This window comes from Anguilla rostrata, chromosome 13, assembly GCF_018555375.3.
Source record: "Anguilla rostrata isolate EN2019 chromosome 13, ASM1855537v3, whole genome shotgun sequence".
Taxonomy (NCBI): Eukaryota; Metazoa; Chordata; class Actinopteri; order Anguilliformes; family Anguillidae; genus Anguilla; species Anguilla rostrata.
This window is the reverse complement of record NC_057945.1, coordinates 27,246,749-27,271,967: the sequence shown is the minus strand read 5'-3', so window position 1 is coordinate 27,271,967 and position 25,219 is coordinate 27,246,749. Positions and strand designations below refer to the sequence as shown.

At 41.1% G+C, this 25,219-nt stretch overlaps 2 protein-coding genes across 3 annotated transcripts; both read right to left on the bottom strand.

Moving 5' to 3' along the window:
* Nucleotides 1-1,037: 1,037 nt before the first annotated feature.
* Nucleotides 1,038-15,583, bottom strand: LOC135237408 (monocarboxylate transporter 2-like). Of its 2 annotated transcripts, none has more exons than XM_064304536.1 (5): nucleotides 15,431-15,583; nucleotides 13,766-14,017; nucleotides 8,858-9,001; nucleotides 6,730-7,578; nucleotides 1,038-1,966 (listed from the first exon to the last, which is right to left on the bottom strand). In XM_064304536.1, the coding sequence occupies exons 2-5, from the start codon at nucleotides 13,980-13,982 to the stop codon at nucleotides 1,737-1,739; spliced, it is 1,440 nt and encodes a 479-aa protein (XP_064160606.1). In that variant the 5' UTR covers nucleotides 13,983-14,017; nucleotides 15,431-15,583; the 3' UTR covers nucleotides 1,038-1,736. The 2 variants fall into 2 exon arrangements, with proteins under 2 accessions (XP_064160606.1, XP_064160607.1); XM_064304537.1 differs by lacking the exon at nucleotides 15,431-15,583 and adding an exon at nucleotides 15,152-15,276.
* Nucleotides 15,584-15,907: 324 nt separating this feature from the next.
* On the bottom strand, nucleotides 15,908-24,689 carry kbtbd8 (kelch repeat and BTB (POZ) domain containing 8). The gene is made up of 4 exons (XM_064304535.1): nucleotides 24,538-24,689; nucleotides 21,943-22,150; nucleotides 20,213-21,330; nucleotides 15,908-19,292 (listed from the first exon to the last, which is right to left on the bottom strand). Exons 1-4 carry the CDS (start codon nucleotides 24,551-24,553, stop codon nucleotides 18,829-18,831), a joined length of 1,806 nt encoding a protein of 601 aa, XP_064160605.1. The 5' UTR covers nucleotides 24,554-24,689; the 3' UTR covers nucleotides 15,908-18,828.
* Nucleotides 24,690-25,219: the final 530 nt, after the last annotated feature.

Sequence of the window (25,219 nt, the reverse complement as noted above, 5' to 3'; positions counted from 1 at the left end):
CCATCTTATGGTTTGCTCTGCTGTCCGTCAAAAAATAACCTTGACTGGTGACTTAAACTTTTTTATCATTTATTTGGCCTGCCACTTAGAATGCACACCTTCCAGCAAGCTTAGCTTATTTGGTAACTCAACGCAAGGCTGTAAACCAGGTGAGCAGCTGAATGCAGCAGTATCCTACGCTACCCCTTTTGGAGTGGAGCTAGGCGCTGTACGCTCGCCCGAGAGCGCAGTTTAAAAGCGGGACAGGGAAGGTCGCCGACCGCGCGCGGTTAAAGCAAAGCCGCCAGGTGCCGAGCGTTCGGCCCGAGATGAAGTTTTAAAGGTCGGGAGGGAAGGGCGGGAGCGCGTGCGGCAGGAGGGAAAGCCGCCGGGCGCCGAGCGCTCACCTGAGAGGAGGTTCAGAATCAGGAAAGGGAGGGGCGGGAGAGCGCGCAGCGGAAAGAAACGCCGCAGCGGAGGGAAAAGGAGCAGACTCAGCGGCAGCTCCGCGTCCCTGGAGTGCCCCCCCCCCACCTCCTCCTCCCCTCCCCCGTGTCCCGGGGCTTGTCCCGGGACCTCCAGCAGAGATTTTAATTTATTGGTTTGACAATTTGCTGAGCGTTGGAGGCAAAATGCAGTTGCAGGCGTTTGCCCAGAACTTGCTGGAGTTTGACAGTCATGCTTTGTTAGGTGACCACTGCCTTGGCAACGGCATTTTTAGCTTACTGTGAAAACAAAATCAGCTGGGACTGTCAAAATAAAGGCTGCGAAGCAAAAACATGAGTTGACACCATAGCAGTCCAGACAAAGTGGATAAATTACGGATTTTGTAAAGTCAACATTCGTATCCACAAAATTTGGTAGCAATACAAATGCATACATTTGTAAATTCTATTAACATGAATCGTTATAGGAACGTTTTTGAGACACTGCTTACGAGGTAGATGCAAGTAAAGTGACAAAATATCAGAAATAGTTTCATTTTACTTATGAATATTTATATGAAATAATCTCCTTAAGTGTAGTAATAAAGAAATAATACAGCCAGGCAGATGAGGAAATGTTATTTGTTGTTTATTACACAGCAAACTGTTCTGCTGCAGTTTTAAATCGAAGCGAATGATTAGACACGAAAAGACAAAACTCGAATAAATCTGAATATTATTTTCATTAGCAGCAAATGGTAATGAGGTAATGCAGTATGTCTCTCATCCTTCACAGTATACATTTACAGACTTCTACCTTAATATAAATTGTATTAGTTTACTGATTTAAAAAGTAAAAACATACTGTATAAAAATCTGATTCATGCCAGCTATAGATTGCTACTGAGAATTAACTATGATTCGCTGTACTGTTGTTTGTAAAATACCATGAAGACGACATGTTCTCCATTAAACAAAGCTCATATCAGAGCCAAACAAAAGAAAAAAAAATTATATTCTTCCATATGTAGTCTGTTTCTTCTCATTCTGATGTAGAGTCAAACTGATCCATAAATTCAAGTAAAAATAAATACTGTGCAACATACAGAGGAAAAAATTTGAGGGGGAGAGAGAGAGATGGAGAATGAGACAGAGAGAGCAAGCTCAGTTAAATTGGGTTATTGTAGAGTGGTACAGTAATTACATTTGTTCCTGCAGAGGTCACACAGAGCCGTTTGTGGGAGACAGAGGTGAACTCTCGCTGGGTAATCTGTGTTGTCACGCTGGGCCTCTGGGGCGAAGCCTCTCTGGTCAGGCGTGGCTGGCCTGCAGTTACTCCTCCTGCTGGGCGGGGTCCTCTTTTTCTTTAGCCTCTTCTTCTCTCATGCTCGCCTTCTCGGCTGACGACAGTTCCACGTCCTTCTCCTGCTGCTTCTTCTCCTGCTCCAGCAGCCTGTAGTTGTAGAAGTTCATAATGAAGAGGAACAGCCCAGCAGCCAGCATTACAGCCCCACATGTGTAGTACATGTACTTGTAGTCATTGAAGAGGTCCACCAGCGCCCCTACATAAGAGGAAGACAACAGAGCAGCGGTCAGAACAGAGTCCATCAGAGACACAGAAACATAGGAAATTTACTCTTTACATCCACATTACCTGAAATTTATTCCACCTTAGTCACATTTTTCTCTTAAAATTCACTCTGGATCAAAGCTTTGCTTAGTTATGATAAACCAAGAAACAAAATGTAAAGGTCACCTACGGCTGTCTTATGAAAATGGATAAAGCCGACCTCAGTGGAACTCACTACCCTTTGATCTTCCAGCTCTCAGATCAGGAACTTGCAACACAGCTGAACAGATCAATACGTGAAGTCAGGGGGTGGAAATCTAGGTTCACAGACATTTTGCCAAACTGGATGAGGGTCAGTGAGGTTAAATCTTAGGTTTTACCCGGTTATAGAATATGTCCTAGCTGGCTTGAAAACTTTTCACCCAAATGTAGCTAGACGTCTAGACGGAATATAAACAACTTTTTACTGAGTTTCACCTCAGAAACGTTCACTGGATCCTCTTGGAAGAACGACTTTCACTTTCACTATACAGATTTATTTTTTACAGATTTGAACTTGTCACCAGAGTGCCTTTTTCACATTCTTTCACTGTAGATGAACAGCTTCTCCATATTGAAATCGAAGTTGGAAACATGCATGTACAAGAAAAATTTCACAAATATGTCGAACCTATCTGGGTCACTATGCAAAGATCTGCAAATTAGAGGAGAGCAGTGTGGTAAACTGTTCTCTGTGTAAAGCACTTTGTAACTTTGTTTTTGAAAAGTGCTGTACAAATAAAGTTTATTATTATTATTATTATTATTATTAGCTCACAGAAAACGGATTAGTTAGTGTTATTATCGTGACAGTGTTGAACATGGCACTTTTAGGACGCCATCCCGAGGTAGGAATTTCATTCCACTCATTATCAAGAGGCCATTCTAAAACAAAAAAGGGTGGAAACTGTATATTAAAAAAATCATGTGGATATTCTTGACAGCATAAAAGGACTCAGTGTTTGTAGCACACAGTTTACAGAAGATTACTTCCTGAACCTCATGCAGAGTTCAATGGGGTTCACAAAGACATTGATTTTGAATCTGGAGGTCATGCCTACTATACACTGATCAGCCACAACTTAAAACCACCAGCCTAATATTGTGTATGTCCCCCTCGTGCCGCCAAAACAGCACTGACCCGTCGAGAGTTTTTAAAATCATGTGGAAATAATTTGCCCTCTAACAATATCTTAGCTTTTTATAGCCCTGTAGCAACTAATAATGTAATAAATTACTAATAGTGTAATAACTCCCAATAATGTAATCCATTTCAATTTTTTTATGTAATAAGTAGTAGTAGTAGTAGTAGTAGTGTACTTTATTGATCCCTGGGGGGAATTTGCACTGTTGCATCATCAAAGACAACAAAGTAACACAATCAGATACAAATTGACAGTAGATACAAAATATCAGATACAAATATACAGTAGATAAAAAATATATACAGAAATCCAAATATACCAGAGGACACCTTCAGAGGTGGAGTCCATGCCTCGACGGGTCAGAGCTGTTTTGGCGGCATGAGGGGAACCTACACAATATTAGACAGGTGGTTTTGATGTTGTGGCTGATCGGTGTATATCCCAGGACCACAGCAACAAGCTTTCCAATTTGACAGAATGTATGAATATGTATTCTCAATGAGGGCAAAGGTGTAGAGATGCTACTAAGCTATTTTCAGTAGTTTATTGAACATTTTTAAAATAAATCTGGAGGGTACTCTACATAAACTTTACATCAAAATTGCAAACACTCTAACTAAATTAATTTATTATATTATATGTATTAATTTCATAGGCAGAACAGATGAGCCCATGTACAGCAAATACATAGTCTAAAGTATTATACTGAATTTAAGCATCTGCAGGCTTGAGAATGGGTTTGTACGGAATACGACATGAATTACACGCTCCGATAACATTTGAACACTGATGCATTCTGAAGAGCAACAAATATATTTTAGGAACGATGATCATCACTGGTTTTATGACCCGTTTTCTGTGTGTACGGCTCCACACAGGTGCATGGTGCGCTTTAATAACACTTTAGATATGTCTGCAAAACCAAAGTGCCTCAGTAATGAGCAAACAGAAACAGGCAGTCCTGCTGGATTCATGGTGAAATGAGATCAACCTGGTAAACGCATCCAAATGTTGCTCTTTGTGAAAGTAATTTGGCTGCTGTAGTGGAACAAATCGAGTGAGACGCCAGCTCTTACAAACAAAATTTCAGCCCCACGCAGGCATGGAATTACAGACTCCACTGGACTCGAGCACCTCCACATGCTTGTGTGACTGCTGACGAGGTTGGACCGGCAGCCTCTGAACAGACATCTGTCTTTCAGGCCATCAGTCCCAATGGTGGACCTCAAGAAACAAAGCACCAGCAGACTGCACTCAAAGAACACTGGACCTTTTTTCTATCATGAAGCTATAATTGAAAATAAAATGTGTTAATCTTTCATCAACTAAAGCACAATGATAAATTGCTTTCAATCGCTGAGGGTTTTGTTTTTAAGTTTCCCTTTAAACATTTAAAAACTGATTTAGTTACTTATCTATTGCATTGCAATGGTAGCTTACATTATGAATTTTATTTTGACAACTTAGCATTGATTGCTTTCCAGGAACAGTGCAGTGAGGCACAATTGCAAAGGCGTAATTGAGCAGCACATGAAATGAAGGATGCATGCAAGAAAAAGTATTTACAATTATATAAGACCATGCAGTAAAGTCAAAAGGCTGTATAACTGAGAAAGGTTGCAAGTTAGGTAAACCAATTAAAAGCAGGATCTTAATGAGTTGACCAATTCCAGGGGGCGTGTGTGTGTGTGTGTGTGTGTGTGTGTGGAGGGGGTGGCTGGCTGCCTCTGGTCAGGACTATACCAGCTCGAAGGGCAAGGATTGATTGATCATATTCCTTGCTTGACAGAAGCTGATGACCATCACTGTCATTAAAATAGCCCTTGATTGGGTGGGTAATTAAGCCCATCTGGCAGAGTCACCTCTTTTTTTAATGTATTCATCACTTAATTATCACACAGGTAACGGCCTTTAATGAATTTTGCTCAAACTTCACTCATTAAACACAAAGGAAAAGGCTAATTACAGCAATTTCCTCACTTCGCCCTAATTAGGCTGACCCGGAGGTTCAGCGGTGGCATGGAGAGGTGGCTCATAATGAGGAGACTTGTAAGGGTAAATGTAACGTTCCTGCCCTCCTGAGAATAACATAATCATGCACTGAGTAGGGAGGCATTTATTTACTCCATTAAACCAGCGACTCCACACAGGTCAAGCAAACCACCACAAGACCGATAAATTTACACCTCATTAAAAAGCAGGGACCCATGCTAGCCGGAGGGACGGTATGTTCGGACTTCCACCGATGGCGGTCGTGTACAGGGGCCTGTGGCATGTGAAGGCCTCTCGATCGCTGCCCTTGTTTGTTATTGCCTATCAGGTTTCACAGTGAAATGAAACCTCCACTCTGAATTGTGATGGCTTTGGTATTCAGCCAGCTGATGTCCACAGATGGTTCAAAGCTTTTTTTCTTCTTCTCCCGCTGGTTAAGCATCTCCCCATGTTTGGACAGGAGTGAGGGTTGTGTTTTGCCTCGACTTACATTAGGAACAAAATTAAAAACAAAATGAACCAGCAGTGCCGGAAATAAATGTTTACACACTCCTTCTCAGGAAGGAGTGAAAATAATTACTTTTATGTATGTGAGGAGGCGAGTTCAACTACACCCTTACATGAGAAAAAAATATTATTCATTCCATTTTTGAGCCTGAAGAACCTTGGAACAGGATTTTTTGTGTTTCATTATCTTGAGGTATCTTGAGGCACTCTTGAGTTAGGCTCTCTCAACAGCACACAACACTCTATACAGAACAAGCCAAGTCTCCTGTGGGATGAAAATGCTGATAAACTGACACCTACGAAAGGTCATGATAGAGCTCAGATTTATCTTAAAGTGTCAAACTAAGCCTCCTGATAAGCCTTTTAGCAGTATTACAAAATAAAAGGCCTGTGGATATAGGACAGCAGGACCTTACTCGTAATATATTCACTGACGCAGATTACGCACATACAAACCCATTAGGATGATGTCTGAAAGTGATCAATGACGCAAGTGGCGCTCGGGTTTTGCTAGCATGGGCCACTCCCAGCCACAGCAGTAGAGCTGGAACAGGCGAGCGCTGTGTCTCCACACATCTCGCCAGGGAACTCGGCGAAAAAGTCAAGTGCACAGAGACCTTCATTACATTTACAAGCTCTTAGGCACAAAAACGTTCCGTAATTTGTACAGGGCGACAAATTCTCCAGCGGGCGTGCCAGGAAAATGAGCAGCATCTCGCTCACAACAGCAGTAAATACGCGTGACCAATTACCGCTTTTCTCTGGGCGCACCGAGCCGGGCGACTCGATTACCGATGATAATCCAATTCTGTAGGAATGCTGTACAACAATGACACCCAAGAAACTGTTTGAATTGTATACTATTGGCATAAAGCAACTGGGTTTGGGACCATATTTTCTTTAAACCTACATTTCGTTCCATTTATCTAATATTTTTCTTCATACTTGAGGCCTTTTTCCCCCAAACACAAGAAAAAGAAGTCCTAGTAATAATGTTACACTCCTACTCAAATGTGGCTTTTAAGTGTAAGATGTAGTGATATTTTGTGCAGATAAACCGATGTAATCCTACCTCCCATTGGTGGTCCAAGAAGCACTGGACAACATTCGATGATGGTCACAAGTCCAACTGCGCTGGAGAACCGCTGAGCTCCAACCTGATCCATGAGGCATTCAAAGAGCAAGGCGCACACCATACCAAAAGCGGTGCCAAAGAAAATGGCATAGGTGACCAGTCCTCCATACCCGGATGCCAGGGGGCACAGGAGGTGGCACACGCCGTTGTAGGCCACAGAGAAGCTGAAGAAGTACTGGATCCTGGGACGGATCCACTTTGTGTTGGCCACCAGCCCCGTTCCTGGCCTGGCAACCATGTCCACCATAGCCAGGATGGAGAGCAGGAAAGCGGCCGAATACTCATCCATGCCCTGGTGCTTGGCGTACGGGGCCAGGAAGACGATGGGGGCGAAGAAGCCAAAAAACATGATCACGTTCCCTATGAGGTAGATGGTGAAGCCTCTGTGCTTGAAGAGCGAGAGGTCGATGAACCCGTCTATCTTGTCCATGCACCCTGCTTTGTCCTGATCCCCGCTCGCTGACTCAGTGGGAGTTTTAGCGCCGTTGGTGATGCTGTGATCATTCGTGGTTCTGTCAGGTTTGGAGATCTGGTTCTCTTTGGGTTTCCCTCCGATGGGTCTCATCAGAGCCCCGGCCACACAGCAGTTCAACAGCAGGGCTCCCAGGATGAAAAAGCTTCCTCTCCACCCAAACGTGTCAAACAAGAACTGATTGAGGGGAGCCAAGGTGCACAGAAACACCGGGCTTCCAGCCATGGCAAGGCCATTAGCTATGGGCCTCCTCACCAGGAAGTACTTCCCTATTATGGTCAGGGATGGCTGGAGATTAAAGGCCAGCCCAAACCCTGGAAGATAAACAAGTTCCAGCATTAGTAACGTCTCTAAATCCAATATACTAAAATTAAATGAGTACGTTAGCACAAGATTAAATCATGGCCGGCTCTACTTTTGTGCATATTAATGTTCCAGCTCATTTCACATTGGCAACTAAAACCTCATTAATGGAAGCAGCAATTTCAAAAATTATTTCTCCATTTAAATAGTAATAAATTGGGATATTGCATAGTATTCATTCACAACCGCCTTATTCTCTCCCCTCCTCCAAATCCAATTTAATTGCATCCCATTATCCCATTCTTTAAATGAGTGTTTAAATTGGTCTTCAATGTAATATGGACAGTCAGTGCAGTAGTCTAATACATTCTATCAATTTAGGACCAGCAAGACACCAGTACTGTAGTACTGCAGAGATAACCATCCTCTACCTTATGTTGGTCACCGTTTTATTCTCTTGTTCACTTGGAGTAGCTAAAGTGAACAACCCAATAACAATATAATTATTCTTCAGGGGCAGCAAAAGAAGATCCTGGCAATTGTTCTCAATGTTTTCCAGAATATGACAACAGCCTGAAGAACAACTCTGACTTAAGTACAAATGGAATTCATCTTCATATTTGAAGTATGGTGGGCAAAAGAAAAGGGGCATAAGAGGCCATGTACAGTGTAACAATGAGCACAGATTGTACATACAGGACATGCACTGAGAAGAGATGACAGAATCAATGTTCATCTTGTCAAAAAGGTTATCTTCAAAACTTTAAAACACCCCCCGTATGTTCGAAACATTATGGTGAACTTTCAAAAAAGAGAAAAGTTTCCAGAAGTGGGCCTGAAACAGGATATACTGGCTCTACGAATGTAAACTCACTCCCTCACTCCAATTAATTCTTCACACCAGAGCGTGGCTGGGTAATGAGTCTCACGGGTCGCACCCGGGGGACTGACGGCCCGACGACAACAGCCGGTCACATGCAGTCCTCTCTGGCCGTCTTAATTACACTCAGTACGCAGCCCGGAGCTCCATCCACAGAGGAGAGCATGGGGAAAGAAGGGTTCATAACGGAGCACAGCAGCCCAGAGCTGCTTACCCCGCTCAGCCTGCACACATCGGAAGAGCCAGTAAACAACCTCCATCACGCACCCATGCACGCACGCACACACACACATCACTATTTTAATACATTTTATCAAACACATTCATAAATGAATACAGTTCTACTACTGAATTTATATAGCCATGGATCACACATCAATTCACCAGTGATACAGTATGAAAATAAATACCTCCAATGATTCCAACGCATATATACAAATGCACAATGGAATTGGCGAAAGAGGCAGTAACCATGGCAACTGCACACATAATCCCACCAGCAATGACCACAGGTCGGCTGCCATAGCGATTGACCAGTATGCTGCTCACTGGCCCTGCAGGAGTAAGAGAGAGGAAAGGAAAATCAGCCAACTAGTACACACTCAAATACTAAATGAAAACACACAGTATGTACACATACTGCAATACATTACATTCATTTAGAAGATTCTCTAATCCAGAGTGACTTACAATGTGAAAGAAAATAATTACATTCAGTGGTAATAGACTATACAACAACAAACTGTAGGTTAATAATATAGACTCCCAGCTTCAAATAAAAAATCATTTATGTTAGAAGAGTAAAACAAAACATGAACTAAACACAGAGGTAGCTCTGGAACTGTGGAGATATTTTGAACACAATTCCCAGCTCTGAATGTCCATTAATAAATTTCATGGTGTCCTTTTTGTGTAATATCATGATTCCTTCAATGTCTACTTTTTGTGTTTTAAGGCCTAAGAGTATCTAAATATTGTGAGCTTGTCCTTTTGTTGTTATACTTATAACCAGACCTACTTGCTTCTTGTTGCAAGTTGAAGACAACAGCTTATACTTGGGTCAACAACGACGCTGACCTGACCTTATAAAACTGTGCGGTATCAGAATGGACTAAGGGCCTCTCTCAGTCAAGTATTATGGAATGCATAATTTCATACTTGGGTTACCTAAACAATACTGATGTAATGTGGTGACGTATCTACTCATTGGGTTAATTCAAAGATGGGTACATTCATTTTAATCTGTATGTGTACAGGTCACAGTATTGGTCGAAAACCGTATGCACTCACAACATCAGTGCAGTTCTCTTCCTGATGCTAGCTTAGATTAGCAACGTGCGATCCATTTAGACTTAATCAGGTTTAAACTGCTTTGTAGTGGAATCTGAGTCTTGTGATTTTATTTAAGCACATGTAGAAAGGAAATGAGTGAAAGTCGACAGACATGGGAAAAACCCTTGCACGTTGCACAACAAAATACTTCCAAAAATGTATGTATAAATTAAAATCAAATGCTAGGGGAATAGGTTGACTTTGCAGATGGCAGAGAGGCATTACATCGTACAAATAGGTAAGAAACAAATATTGCATACAAGTAAATAATGCCCATTCCTGTATCTGTGTATGTGTGTGTGTGTGTGCGTGTGTGTGTGTGTTGGGGTGGTGGGGTTAATGGCTGGAATTTGTAATGGAAATTTTAAATCCTAAGTAAAGTCATGGGTTACCCGACACCAAAGAAATCTGACCACCGACTCCCTGCTTGAACAACACCAGACCCACAGCCTTTACAGAGGGTCTCTGTCCACTCCTCTCCCATTAAACAAGAGAAACCCAGCAGAGCTCATCAGCACTCACCCAATTCCTAGCTCTCATCTGTCCTTAAGCCTTTTGTTCCAGAACTCTAGTTTCCTTAATGCCGTTTTAGCAAACTCTAACCTGGCTGTTTTACCAGTGGTTTGCATCTTGCTTTGAACCCTCTGGGGTTATGCTGGTGTAGTCTTCTCTTTATGATAGTCTTTGACATGTCAATACCTATATCCTGGACAGTGTTCTTGATCTGACCAACAGCTGAAAAGTGAAAGTATTTTTCGGTCCTCCACTTCAGTGGTCTCTTTTGGTCTACCAGGTTGTTCGCTATTGCTGAGCTCACCATTGAATTTGTGCTTCCTAACAATGAAGCTGATTTTGAAAACCCCAATGTTTTGGCTATGCCTCAGATAGATTTATTCAGTTTTTCAGTCTCACGATGGCCTGCTTAACTGGAATCTATTTGGTCCTCGTTTTGAGAGACAACAACAACAAACTCCAAACGCTGAGGAGCCAACTGCCTCAAGTCACTGTTCAAATGCTTCACAGACTGCAATGTATATGAGGGAAGTTTGGTCATAATGCTTGTAATAATGAGATTTACACTTTTAGACAGTTATGGAAACATTGATATATCCCCCTTCAAAAAGCAGGTGGAACAAATCACTGAATATACTGACAAGTTAATATTTTATGTGAAGAATGAAGAGGATTAGAAGTATCATCAGCCACAGACCATTTTGTATGCCCATTTACAAGACTAATTACCGTTTCTTTTCTAAAGCGCATTTAATAAATTGTTTCAGTTCAGACAATACATTCTTAGCTATTTTTATACAGATCACAGATACAAAAGCACTGCTTCACCTGAAAATAGGTTTTAAGTTTGCCATGAACTAGAGCTCTCTAATCTAAAGATACCAGCTGTGGCACATCACCAGTTGCTGAAATAACCATCCCGATATCATCCGTTTTAATCACACAGAACAAATGTATAATTTTAGCCTGAGAAGAAGTAGACAAAGCATATAGACCAGAGCAGATTATTAGTATTTTTTTACAAGGAGAGCTGACAACCCACTTTCCTTTCATATTTTGTACTCTAGTCAGACAGGGAGAAGCACAGAGGATCACAGATAGAGATGGAATTTACAGAAAGTGCCATGACCAAACCTCCAAAAACAGTAGGGTTCCATTAAGCTTGAGAGTTGGTCGCCTTACGGACTGCACCACGTCTCGCTGACATGAGCAAATTTGTAAGAAATTTAGCTACTTAAGACTTTAAAAGCAACTAGAAATTGAGTAAAAACCGATTAATGCTGCGTGCAATTCCTTTGCTGTTCAATGTATTTAAAATATTTTAAATCAAAACTGTCCCATTTCATCACTGAAACATAAGGGTTATACTGTATCTCGCTGGTCAGAGTACTACTGCCAAAATCAGAATTACTAGTATAGATGTGCAAATTTGTGTTCTAAATTATTAAATGTATTTAACAGTTTTACACACTATGTTTACATCTCATTTTGACAGATAGGGCAGCATCTAAAATTATGTGGTGCACTGCACAGCAAGGACTGACAATCGAAGAAGAAAACATTTAAGGCTACTGTGCACCCAGTATCCGCCATTTGAGATTAAATGTAAAATGCAGATTATATATTATACTTTGTACACATGCTTGCACAAGAGCACAAACATAAGCGTGCACACACAAGTACTTTTAAGCATTATACTCTGAAGTACTTTGTAAGGGCATATCAGTGTCTCCATCAACTTACTACTTACTGCTGTTCCCTCAAAGCTCTTCTCTTCTATCTTCTATCCTTCTTCTATTAAATCTAACATTGTTAAGATTGAATAAACTGCTTATTTTATAGATGGCTATATAAAATTAAATATAAACGTATTATATATAAGTGGCTTACACCAGCTAAAAACTGGCGCAGATCACTAGAGATATTGCCGCAGATCACCAGAGACTTGCTCAATTACCACTTTGTACTTTGTTCAATGCCACTTTAATTTGTAAATTCCACAGAAAAGTAGAGAAACGAGGAACAAACCTCATGGTTCCAAGAGGTTACATCCCTGACTTGGTGCTCACACATTTCACGACTACGTGTGCCAGGGAGCAAATCTAACCCCCCCCCAAAAAGGGCCATTTTTAGTAATCCCCATTTGCTGAATTCATCTCAGCCCTTTACCTCTGGTTATATGTCCCTGGGTGACATTGCAGTATAAGGCCAAGGACAAAATGATGAAGCCCCTTGCCTCCGCAGCCATACACAAGAATATTTCACTGGGATACTTGCTGCCATTATGGCAGGGCAGTGAGGAATCAGCACCCCATAACCTTGAAGAGACTGATTGTTTCCTTTAAAAGTCTTCATCTGATCACCGGGAAACACCTCAAAGTCCCTTTTAATAAGGAATAAAGCTCAGTGAAAATCTATTAGTGAGATGACATTGTGCACACTAGCCGAGAAACACCGCACATTCATAATAAAACCCGGTGTGGTTTATGGGATGTTGTCGTTTCCAGCATTTTTTTTTTTTGACAGAAAATACTCACATTTGACATTTATCACTCAAAGTGCCAAAGATGGTAGCTGCAAGAATTAATCAGAGATGCTGACCTGAACGAATATGCAAATGCACGCAAAAAACCATCGTAACTCATCCAGTAATGAAAATCAAAAGGTCCACTTTTGGGCAATCTCAAAGTGTAAAAATGCACAGAGACAGACACGTATGCACACACATCAAAGCCCAACGCAGAATTCATAGCACTGCCATAGTTATACAAATGAAAGACAGACAGATCCATGCTATCAAAAATAATAAACATGACTGCAGGTTGTTGAAAACGCTAGAGGTTAAATTCTTAACTCCCTTTTGGCATTTAAATTAGAAACATGTGTCTAAGGGTAATCCTTTTAAACAGACTTAGGGGGAAAGGGGGTTAAATAAATAGATAGAAATAGCTATAACCAAGAATATTATAATGTGTGTGCTCATTTAATTTATGTAAGCATGGAGAATAGCTTGAGAGAGTCCACTTTTTTTAGCAGGATGGAAAGCGGAGCTGTTAAATTATAATATCTGTAACAGCCATCTGTCAAGCTCAGCAAAGAATCACAGGGGCAGTGTAGACAAAGACAGTGTCATGTTTCATTGACACACAGAAACCGACAAAGAATTTAACTGAAGAATCTGACTACTGACTGGCTGGACTAGTTCACCCAACGTCAGTGACAATTCTTTCCATAGGCAAATCCTAAAACACTGTCAGCTTTGTGTTCTCACTTAAAATCAAGAGAGCGAGTCTGCTTTTCTTAGTAAATTAAACTGGAACACGCAGCATAAACCTTGGGAGCGTAAATAAATTATTCTAATTACTGCAGCTACTGCATGGTTATGGTATTGTGTATTGTGTCATTTGAATAATATCTGACGAGCAATAAAAAACTGCCTGTGGCGGTCCAGGCTTCTGGCTATCCTCACTCACCTCCTGCGTACATAGTAGCCAGCATAATGGAGGACACCCAGGCAATCTCACTGTAAGTTACACTGAAGTATTCTTGGATCTCTTTGAAGTAGACAGTGATGGCTTTGGGAAAGGCGTAGGAGAAGCCAATGGAGATGAAGGACCCAAGCACCACGACCCAACCCCATCCACCGTCCGGAGGGGTATGGCCCAAACTTGCTGCTGATGAGGGAGGCATGACAGGCCTTGCCGTGGAGACCACGCTTGAGTTTCCTAAACAGATACAGAGTTCAATTATTTGAACAGTTAAACATGTTTTGAATCATGAATCCAAAAGAAAATCATGCATTTATTGCTTAGTGACTAAGGAATAAATGTATTGATTGATTTATTTATTATATGCTTTCATTCATTTTCACCAATGCCCTGATAGTGCACCTCACCAAAGAGCAAATTCATTTCAATTTCAACAGGATTTTTATTTTATTTTATTTTTTTACTGTAACCAGTCCAACAAAAACAGGCTGATTTCTCTGTGTTGTAGATAGCGTATGACAGTTTACATGAGACCATGAATATTCAAATCTCGCATTTGAGACCATCACTACACTGCTGATTTCCATTACTCCCCTCTATACAGACTGATTCACACCTGAGGCATCAGGTGAGCAGAATCTCTGGCCAGTCAGAGATATTCAGTCAACTATCCAGTAGAAAATAGAACCAGCAATGTTACTGGCACCAGCAGCCAAATCCAACTATTCCTGCATTAGACTCTTTCCAGTTTAAATAGAATGCAGTTTGGCTTGGGTCAACATTCAGACACAGCCTCTTACAAATAGTGAGATAACTGGGAAGAGACCAGTAACACACGCATAACCTTCGTGGTGAGCTTTATTTATGAATTTCCCATTTGCTTCACTGCACAAAACTCTATAGGCTACACCGTACATACACAAGTATTTAAATTTATCCCAATACAGATAGATGTAGACATTTCATGTTCATTTCACTAATCTCAAATCAATGTTGTAAGGTGTTCCTAGGAATTCTGCTAGGAACTTTTTTCCGCCAGAAAACTTTAAATGGACATACTGTGGATTTCACTTAAGCAATCCGGACATGAACCTTTAATAAATGGAAAGATTTAAAATAGTCATAGGCATAAAAGACATCAAAATTGGCAATGCAATTAACTGAAAACAATTTCACAAACTTTCGGTATTTTGATAACCATTTAACGTTTTTGTTTTCTAGGTTTTAATTTACAATTATCATTGTAAATCCCGATACAATGTTTAAAAGAGCCACCGAAGTAGCTCGTATTGTTGCAGTAGCATGAAACTTCAGCGCAACTTCTTCACTAGCTGATTAGCGAAACTGAGAAGATAGTGAGAGAAAACCTACCGCAATTTACATTACTGTATAGCACATTGAAAAAAAAATTAGGAAACTTTTCGCAACTACATTAAGCAAGTCATTCAATGGTAGTCGTGGCGAGAGTATAGTGTCGGGGTTCGCGAGGAAGTTCTATCCATTCAAAAGCGCGGAACGTGTACAAAATGATGCAATGGCCGAATGTTACATTTGAAAACTGTACATACAGGGGCGTAAAAAGGCAGAAAGTAAAACTTTTTTTTTTGGTTTCGCAAATAAACCAGATCTAAAATTTTAAGAAAATCTTACCTGTTGAAATTAAATGGTGTCGTTAGCTTGTACCCTGCGCTGGACTCTTAGATTTTGTTGCAAATTGTCACGTGGTGTCCCATCAGAGGGTCCCTAGTGGTTGCTATTAGCGGTGTCCCTGAGTTCCGTTCTTCACGACATTCTCACATTTTTTTCAAAGAGCCAGAATAGCCAGTTCTCCCCATAAATCGACGGTGAATTATTGTAATAAATGTACAAGTAAACTGGTTCTAAACTGTAGTCATATTGCGAACAAATTCCGATGGCAGTGCTTCTCGGTCTTGAGTATGTATGGCCTTTTGTTACAACCTTGCTCTCTTGCTCAGTTAAGGTTGCAGAACGTTCAATAATAAAATAATAATAATAATCTTTCTCAATGTCTACAAAGCATGAAAATGTGAGACAAGTGAACTTGCATCTATATAATAAAACAAAGCAATGCCATGTCCTTAAACAGATCCAAAGTAAGATCTAGACTTTTTGTTCATTTTTTTATTTTTATTCTCAAAGTATGTGCAAAGTGGATTTCACAGTAGAACTCATCTATTACTCCATTCCCCACCTTCAAAACAGACAAGCAAATAGTGAGAAGTATAAGGAAGCACAAATTGTGAAATATTCTACCTATAGGTACTTTAAGCTGTGTTTGTAAGCATACAGTATGATGGTACCACAAAATCCCAAGCTCTTACACAGAAACAGGATATCGCATAAAAGCACAGATTACAGATTCCTTTTGGAGTCCATGTACAATTAAAACTGACAGATATTTCTGAAAATGTTATATATATGTAACATTGCAGTTCATGTGCAATCTGTAATCCTGAACTGAGATGGAGGGTGATTTTTGCATTTTTTTCCTTTGACAAAATAGAGTATAAGCAAGCAACAACAATAGTAATAACAATATTATTAATAATAATAATAATAATAATAATAATAATAATAAAAAGAAAACAAATCCTGACTTCTAAACTTATTTTGACAGATGTCATGTGGTATACATGTTTCAACAAAGAAAAGTCATTTATCTAACAAATCAAACCAAGTAAATACAGAGAATATGGATAACACATCTATTAAAAATAACAATAGAAAAAAGAAATACCTATTCTTCAAGTTGTAAAATGTGTAAAAAAACAACAAAAAACAATGTGCAAGTCCAGCAAACATATTGTACAGTATATTACACATAGTAAAATATTTAAATACAGTACTGTGTATTGATATAATCCTGAGAATTGTCCATTTCAGTACTACAGAACTTGTGAGCTTCCTATAGAGCTATCCACTGGGAAGAACACACTTAGATAACACAGCAACAGCCACTAGTCTCATCCATATAGATTCCTGTTGGTAATACAGAACAGACAATTTGTGGTCAGTTTTGTTATGCAGGCATATCACCTGTACAGAGTGGTTAGCCATTTTCCTCTGTGTGTTTGGAACTTGGACACCCAGCTCAAACAAAAATGCTTGAACTCACCCCCACCCCCAAATTCACATTTCCCTTTTTTTCTGTTTGAATTATTCTTTATTTGGGGACAGCTTCTCTTTCTTACTGAAAAAGCAATAGTAATATGTAGTGCAAATACAAGATTACAAGATGCTAGAGGATAAAGAATAACCCCCTGCATGATAAAATTTTAAATGTTTCAGTACAAAAAACAATGAGTATGACTGGACACTGGATGTATCTGAAAGGTTTAATCCAACTCTACTCCATCGAAGATTGTCAAAAAAGCAGCACCAAAACGGTTTTGTTTTCAATTATTAAATCCACCTTACCTTGTATAACAGCATGTATAAAACAATATTCACATACACATATGCACAAATACAGCTTTCCATACTCTCCGCCACAGTTCTGTTCTGAGAAGGGTGCTTCGCAAAGTTTGCAGTTATAGATCTTGAGAAGACAAATGAGTACAACTTTGGAGGCACTATGGCCATGACTCTGCCCAAGCAGATACACGTTCGTGTGTAGGTGTGCAGGCGTGTGTGTGTGTGTGTGGGGGGGGGTGGGGGTGGGGGTTGTATTTAAATGCTGGGTTTGTGCAATGCATTCATCAATAGGCACAATGACACACTTACTTTCGAAAAGCAAAACACTTACTGATGAGTACTTGTCCCACGATTTACCCAGATATACTCACATATTAACATCCATTTTAAGCATCTCAAAGTACCTACCCAAGCCAGAAAAAAATGGTAATGCACTTTCACAAGAGAACAACTTCAGTATAGCATTAATTATTGCTAGCAGTTTCTAACCCTCAATTGCAGGACCAGAGAGGCTTTATAATGCAACTTAACTTTTAAGAGGTATTTCCAATGCATTTCTGATACAGACCATATTCAAACAGGATAAATGATAAAATGGAAAAATATAAAAAAAATAACAGCTTTTGAGATTTTATATCGCTGGGGGGGAGGAAAAAAACAAAAAAAACATACAACTGACAAATGGCTTGCCACTATAGCAATCAAACGCAATTCTCATTCAGCCCTTTTCCTGTTCTCGCTGTGGTACCCGACCAAAAAATCTGCACATTTCTGAATCAACTCAACTGAAAATTCACAATATTACTTCCAGTTTTAAGTGTGTACATTAGGAATTAAACAATATTTTCAAGATAATCAACATCAAGCTTCTTTTATCCTCCCTATCCTGATGACATTTATTGCAACTAACAGACATGATGCAGATTATTGTCATTCATATTCAAAATTAATTTAAGTTTATTGAACATTTTCAGATTTAAATATATATTTTTAATTAAGTCCTTCTCTCACACATTTCCACTGTAACTGAAAAAACAAGTCCAGCTTCCAAAACACTGCACTTCTTTTGAATCCCTAACACACTCTTTCATTAACTAAAACCACATTAACTATTAGACAAGCTCACTGTAAATGGCAAAAAGTAGTGAATAATAAAACTGGGACAAAAAACCAAAAAAGAGCAGCACCTCTGATCATACCCGTATTTAGAATATATTTTACTATGCCGACACTTGGGCTGGCCATTTCTACATCTTATCTCTATTCACACCCTCACAACTGCATGCAAACCAATTTAAAAATAATTCTAAACTACCCATCCCTTTACAACACTAGTGAACAAAATGGCTCAAGATACATAGCAGACAAGGTGATAATTGCACTTATGATAGCTTGTACCATTGAAAAGCATTAGAATGAGTACTTAGTAGTGACCGGATGACTGTAAATACTGCAAGCTTTCAAAGCACCCATCTTATTGACTTAAATTTTTAATGCTTTAAGACTCTCCATTCCTTTTACTGCCTCATGGATAGCACCGAACATGGGGTGGCAACACCCCCCCTTACAGTTTTAATCACTGAAGACTGTTCCCCAAATTCCACCAACCACTCTCAGAGCACTTTCTGAAGACACTGTGGATACAGTTTGGCAACAACGCATTCAAAATGGCGGCCGAGGTCCCAGAGGCGGTCTGGCGTCTCGTAGACCTTGGTCCACTGGTCCGCCTCTTCGTGGTACTGGTAGAGGGAGTTCTTGCGGCTCGTCCGGAACACGTGCTCCTCCACGGTCACTTGCGTGGCCCTGACGAACAGGTGCAGTTTCCCGTAGAGTAGCAGCACTTTGATGTAGGGGCTGGTGGCTTGGTCGAACGGGAGATCCTTCTTTCGAGTCCAGGTGTTCTGCTCGATGTCGTAGGCCTCCATGGTGAAAGTGCGCTGGTGGTTTCTGCAGATCCCAGCTATGTAGTAGATGGAACTCTTGTGGAGGGCAGCCAGTCCTTGACTGCGGGGCACATTCATGGGGACCAGATGGCCCCAGTAGTTCTTATGCGGGTCAAAGCAGAAGAAGTATTCACCTGCACAGAACAAGACTCGTTAGAGCGCTTCAACTGAGAAAGCAGAAAGTGTCTATCATAATTCCGTCTGTCAACATGAAGACCAACATGCCAAAAAGAGGTGTGGTGAACAAAGAGGTGGATCTTTAACATTTAAGAATGGCCCTAAAACGTACTAGAATGGCTACAAAATGTACTTCTTTACTGAACTGTATCATTATTGGACTTTTGTTCAGAGGTGTGTGTAGGACAGTTATCTTAATGCCGCAAGGGTTCATCTTGCTACTGCCCTCAATCCCGCATAGTCATGACTATCCCTATCCCGTGAAGGTTTCCCATATTCACTGGTTAAAGCATAGCTAGTGATTTAAAAAAAACAGACAGTAACATTTTATATTTAAGTGATTTTTCATTTGTGTGCAACAGGACTTCCTGGAACTGATTGGGAGCACCTTGGCACAGTGAATAAAGGGTACTCCCTTCCATGCTGCACCACCAACAGCATTGGAAAGATTTCCCAAAGAATTTCCGGTGGCTACAGGCTCCATTATTAGACTGGCTGCAGGTCAATAAGATCATCCTGAGCTGAAAAAACTTTTCCTCTGGCCTTGCAGGAAGGGCCCTACTCCCTTTCCCTTTGAATAAAATGCATAGGTCAATCAAACAAGCTTCCCATGAGCTAACCACCAGGGGAGATCTGGCCTTATATATTCAACCATAACTCCAATAAAATGCAGGTGAAGCATGCCTGATTTTTAAGAACTCAGCCACTGGAAAAAAGATGTACGTCACGCCATCTACACGTCAGCGTCATCAAAGTTGCCACTAACTAATATAACTGACACGCTCTGGTTACAGATCTGTCATTATTACATATGAAAGTACTTCATAAGATATCTGTTTGAAAGATGGTTGTGGCACCACATTAGTCATGCGCTCACCTTGCAGGACATAGATGCGATCCTTGTACTCGATGGCACTGTGGAACTCCATGGCGACGGGCATGGGGCTGACGGCGGTCCAGTGGTTGTCTCTGACGTCGTAGCACTCCACGGACTTGAGCGCGTTGCGCCCGTCGCCCTCGTACACGCGCCCGCCCAGCGCGTACAGCTTCCCGCAGCAGTGCACCAGCCGGCAGCCGATCCGGGCCCGCAGCATGGGGGCGCGGGGCAGCCAGCGGTTCCCCGCGTGCTCGTACTGCCAGAAGTCGCTCTCCGCCCTGTGGTCGATCGACACCTCGCTGTTGCTCGGCCGGTAGCCGCCCGCGATGTAGATGTCGTTCTCGGACGTCACCAGGATCCCCACCTCCCGGAGGTCGTTCGGCGGCTTGCAGAGCTTGAAGACCTTCCCCGCGGCGGTGTCCAGGCAAGGCACTGTTTGTTTCTTCCCTGAGTGTTTGTGCGCGGCGTCGAAGCAGATGACCATCTCGGACGCGGTCATGCCCAGCCGCTGGGGGCAGCCGTTGGTGCCGTTGGACTTGCCCTTGTCCGTCCAGTCCTTGACCAGGTCGTAGCCCAGCGCCGGGGGGATCTTCTGCAGGAAGGTCTCGTCCAGGAGGGGCAGCCGGATGCACTTGCTGAAGACCTCGGGCAGGTCGGCCTCCCTGCGGCCCCGGTCGTGCTCCAGCCACCGCACGATGCTCTCGTACACGTGCTCCTCCTTCTCCACGTTCAGGTCGTCGCTGTTCAGGATGCTCACCAGCTGCTCTTTGGTCATGTGGAGGAACTCCTGCTCTTTCACCACGCACAGGAACTTCTTGCGGATGTAGTCCTGGGACTTCTCCTTCAGCTCCTGGTGGCCGTAGGCGTCGGCGAAGATGAACACCCCGATGCAGTTCTGGGGGTCCAAGCGGCTGATCATGAACTGGGCGCACTGGTCCTGCAGGGCAGGGATCTGGAAGATGCTGGCCGCCGTAAACAGAGCCTGGACGTTGGACTCGGACAGCGTGACCCTGGAGGTGTAAGCGTAATCAAGTACGAGGTGCATGGACTCCGACTCCACACCCACGATCCGGACCTCTCTCTGGCTGCTCTCCGTAAGGCCACTAGTGAACATAGACCTGCAGAGACAATCAACATGGCAGAGGTTATGATCTTTTTTTCTGCAAAGTGAATGGATTATACTGGAGAGGTGGACTTCTGTTTTGCTTTAGTGGCAAAAAAGGTAATTCTAAATAATATCACGACCACAAGCTTCTGACATTGGGCACCTCTTGGACCTGGACCAGCATGTCAAACCTATCGAAAGCTTTTATGTGAATTATGTGAAATGGCACAATAAATGGGATTAGAAATAGCTAATACCTGAAAATTACTAAGTATATGATTGTGTATTCACACTCTTTGTAATAACAACATATAGATGTTTTCCATTTTCTATTTCTCATTCCAAGATCACACAAAACATGTTAAATATTACAGACTTTGTGAAGTCTTGCAACTGAAAATAAGAATGTAAATAAAACCTTGTTCTTAAGTGACCTGCCTAGTTAAATAAAGATTAAATAAAACAAAAGAATGTTGTTATGAAGACCAAGGAACTGTCGTGGACCATCGAGCTTAAGTTGGTAGGAGGCAAAACACAGTAAAAGGTTAGAAAGATTGGGGCAAAGCTTGAAGCCTATGGCACAGCCCAGACACTACCAAGATCAGGCCATCCTACCAAATCTCACCTGAAATAAGGGCTGATTGCGGCAAGAACGTTTCTGTGACAGGAGAAGGTCTTCCCGTGATCGACTTCCACCACGATGTCCGTCAGCTGCCTTTCATCATACAAAGCCTTGAGCTGCTGGAGAATGCTGCAGGCGTGCAGGGCATCCACACCATTGAAGCTTGTGTTTGCCGGAGTCCCATTCTGAGCCTGTAACAGCTTGCCTATGTCTGTGACACAAATATTTGACAGAACAGGAAAGATGTCACTTTAATCAACAATGGAGCACCATACACCGCAACAACAACAAAAAAGTTTATCGTAAAGGCAGTTCAAGAAAAAGGTTAAAATCAATTAACTTCAAACTCAGCAAATTATCTTTTGAAAAAACATTGCATTATTCTAAAAATAAATTCAAACTTATTGACCAGACAAGACAGCTAGAAAAAAGCAGTGGTATGTAGTAGGTTTAGAGGTAGAGATGCCAGATCTAGAGGTACGCTCATATACATCTGTGCGATTTTACGAGTTTTTTTTTTTTTAATAATTTTTTGCCATCTTCTTTAAGAAAGGAGGCCTGGGGTGTGGAATTGCTTGGAAATATGCAACAGAGTGGAAAGCAATTCGGTCAGAAAGAACTTTCATTTTAGCTCAAATGCATGTCCATATAAAATGACTGCTCTGATAACTGAATCTGTTTTTTTTAAATCAATAAACTAATAAAACAAACACTGTAAAAGTAATTTTGACAATGTTTTTACTGTTCACCTGCATTATAGCCTACATTTTTTAACATCTTACAACTATTACATTTGTATTGATACTGTCTGCCAAATTCTCTCTTTTACACATTAGTTCTTAGCATGTACATTAAGTGCTTACATACCTACCAAAGAACCAAGTTCATAAGAGAGACATGACAATAAATAACATTTAACCATACTTTTCACTGCATTAAATGTATTTATCAGATACCATGACACACAACAACTTCCAGTACAATGGAGGAAGAAATAAGTGAATTCACCTCTTTTGTGTGAACAGTCATGTAGTTCTTAACAGATAATATGTATTAAAAGCTACAAACCATACGGTGCATGACTAACATGTTCTGATTGAACACCACCATAAAACAGTTTATGAAATGTTTAACTGCACGTGTGATTTTCACAGGCTATCACACAAGCATGGAAAATGATTAAATGCATATTAAATCTAAACACTTTAGATCTGCAGAAAGCAGAGTAGTAAAGAACAGCATTGTCCATTGTTAAAAAATCATCCTAGAGACTGTGGTAATATGCAGGCTTTTACGCATTGCAAAATTGTCCTTGATGAAAATGTCCAAGTCAATTAAAATGTGAATCCAGGCAACTTACTATATATTAACACGCATTTAGTTTGGTAGCAGAAAAAAACGAAGCTTGCAATTATAATGTGGACTAGTGGGGATCAGCCGCTGGCATCTACTGAACCACGTGATTGGGAAAAAGAAGTTGTGTGTGAACAGAATGAGAAGAAAAGTCCTGCTTTGAACTCGACTAAGGCCACGGCATATGGCCTGGTTTTTCTATTCTGACGTTTAAAGAGCTTGGGTTTACAGACCATCCATGGCCTATCGCTTACAGCGTGGTTCTTCGAGACAACAGCTGTGTGCCATAAACACGCCCGTCTTGGGCAACCTGACCAAACAAAGACGCAGCTGAAACTAGCCTACTGAGTTGTGGAGTCAGCACATCTGAAACGCGCAGCTGGATAGCACCGAGACAAAAGCATGCAACTGTCAGATAGCTAACTAGCTAGGCAGATGATGGGAAACAGAAACACAGACACTTTCAAACAATGAATTTTCCGTATCACAAAACGAACACGTGTACTTAATTTACGTTTACAGCTAGCTTGCTTGAAATATTTGTATTAATGTCGTTTAGCTACATGTTCGCTAGCCAGTCACGACAGCTTTCCTTCCGTAATTGAAGAAAGTTGGCTAGCGAACGTGCAGGTGGTTTTAACAAGCCAGTGAACTTGCAAACTCGATACAACCACTTGCCGAAATGTGGCACGTACATCAAGTTAATCAACTAGTAAGTTCGTCAACAGAAAGAGCGCTAACGTATTATTTAAGCTACAGTCTATGTATTTAAGGGTTAGCTAACGTTGACCTAATGTAGCGAGCTAGCCAAGTTAGCTAGCTAGATTTCGATTCATCCATGACAGCGAGCTACTTTAGTAGCTAGCCAGCTAAAATGAACCCAAACTCTCTAAATTTGTTTAACGTTAAATTGCAAATTAGCTATAACATTATATGTTATCCGATTAGCAAGATGTCAGAATTGCTGAGATAGTGTAAAGTGTTGACATAAGCCGGCTAGCTAGCTATGCGGCTCACAACAAGGCTGGTCACCAATAACGTTAGCCACAACTTTTCTTTCGGGAAAAACGAACCATTTGAGACCGCGTTAAGAGCGAATGTTTTACGAAAAATAAACAACATGCTATCTAAAAACTTAAGTTTGTAAAAGACAATCGATTGCTATACCATGCCATTTGAACTTTCAAACTTTTAAAGGCTTTGAATTTGTTTAAACATTAAACCCAAACAATCGAAAAGGCTCACCTCCACTGGCAGCCATTCTCCCCCAGTCCGTCTCGCTGCGGAACAGAAACGTCTCTGAGACCGTCGAGGCCCTGAACCCGGAAACGTCCAATCCCTAATACCGATACTCGTGATGCAGCCTATGGCATCCTTTGATATTGTAAGTTAGTCTTGTGGACTACAAGTACCAGAAAGTTCTCAGACTCTTCCGAGCACCATGACACAGTTGGCTAGTTCTTTTTCCTCAGCGGCTATGAAGAGGTCAACGAGTTTACATCTGTGAAATGGTCGGGTGCGTGCACGCGAAGTCTGTTCTTATTTATACCAAAATCTTGAAAACATGGTTATTAGTGATGATATGTGATATGTTCTTGTATGTGCAGCATCTTCGCCAATATCTCTAAAATGTGTGTAATTTCAAGTCCACTGCATCCATAGCACAGTAGGCTACATCTGGACTATTTAGGGTGACACTGTGGGAAAAAGTAATCATTTTGGTATATTAAAAGTTTATTGATCAGTTCTAAATCTATGTTTTGATCACACTCAAGAAACATTTAGCCCAAACTCTCAATTTCTTTTCATAAAAATATGTTTGCCACAGGTAATAGGCTACTTGTACATCTCACTTATCAAACTATGACTTCAGATCATATTGTCACATGCTATGCATCATGTTACTCACAAGCCAATACAGCTTTCC

What these genes read in the sequence shown, in the direction of transcription:
- LOC135237408 (XM_064304536.1), bottom strand. Translation starts at nt 13,982, where the DNA reads ATGCCTCCCTCATCAGCAGCAAGTTTGGGCCATACCCCTCCGGACGGT. An exon ending in GGCTACTATGTACGCAGGAG is followed by an intron (nt 9,002 to 13,765) that starts GTGAGTGAGGAT and finishes TTACTCCTGCAG; the next exon opens with GGCCAGTGAGCAGCATACTG. An exon ending in TCTTGGACCACCAATGGGAG is followed by an intron (nt 1,967 to 6,729) that starts GTAGGATTACAT and finishes CCTCTTATGTAG; the next exon opens with GGGCGCTGGTGGACCTCTTC.
- kbtbd8 (XM_064304535.1), bottom strand. An exon ending in GCAATCAGCCCTTATTTCAG is followed by an intron (nt 21,331 to 21,942) that starts GTGAGATTTGGT and finishes TTGTCTCTGCAG; the next exon opens with GTCTATGTTCACTAGTGGCC. An exon ending in TCGCATCTATGTCCTGCAAG is followed by an intron (nt 19,293 to 20,212) that starts GTGAGCGCATGA and finishes TGTTCTGTGCAG; the next exon opens with GTGAATACTTCTTCTGCTTT.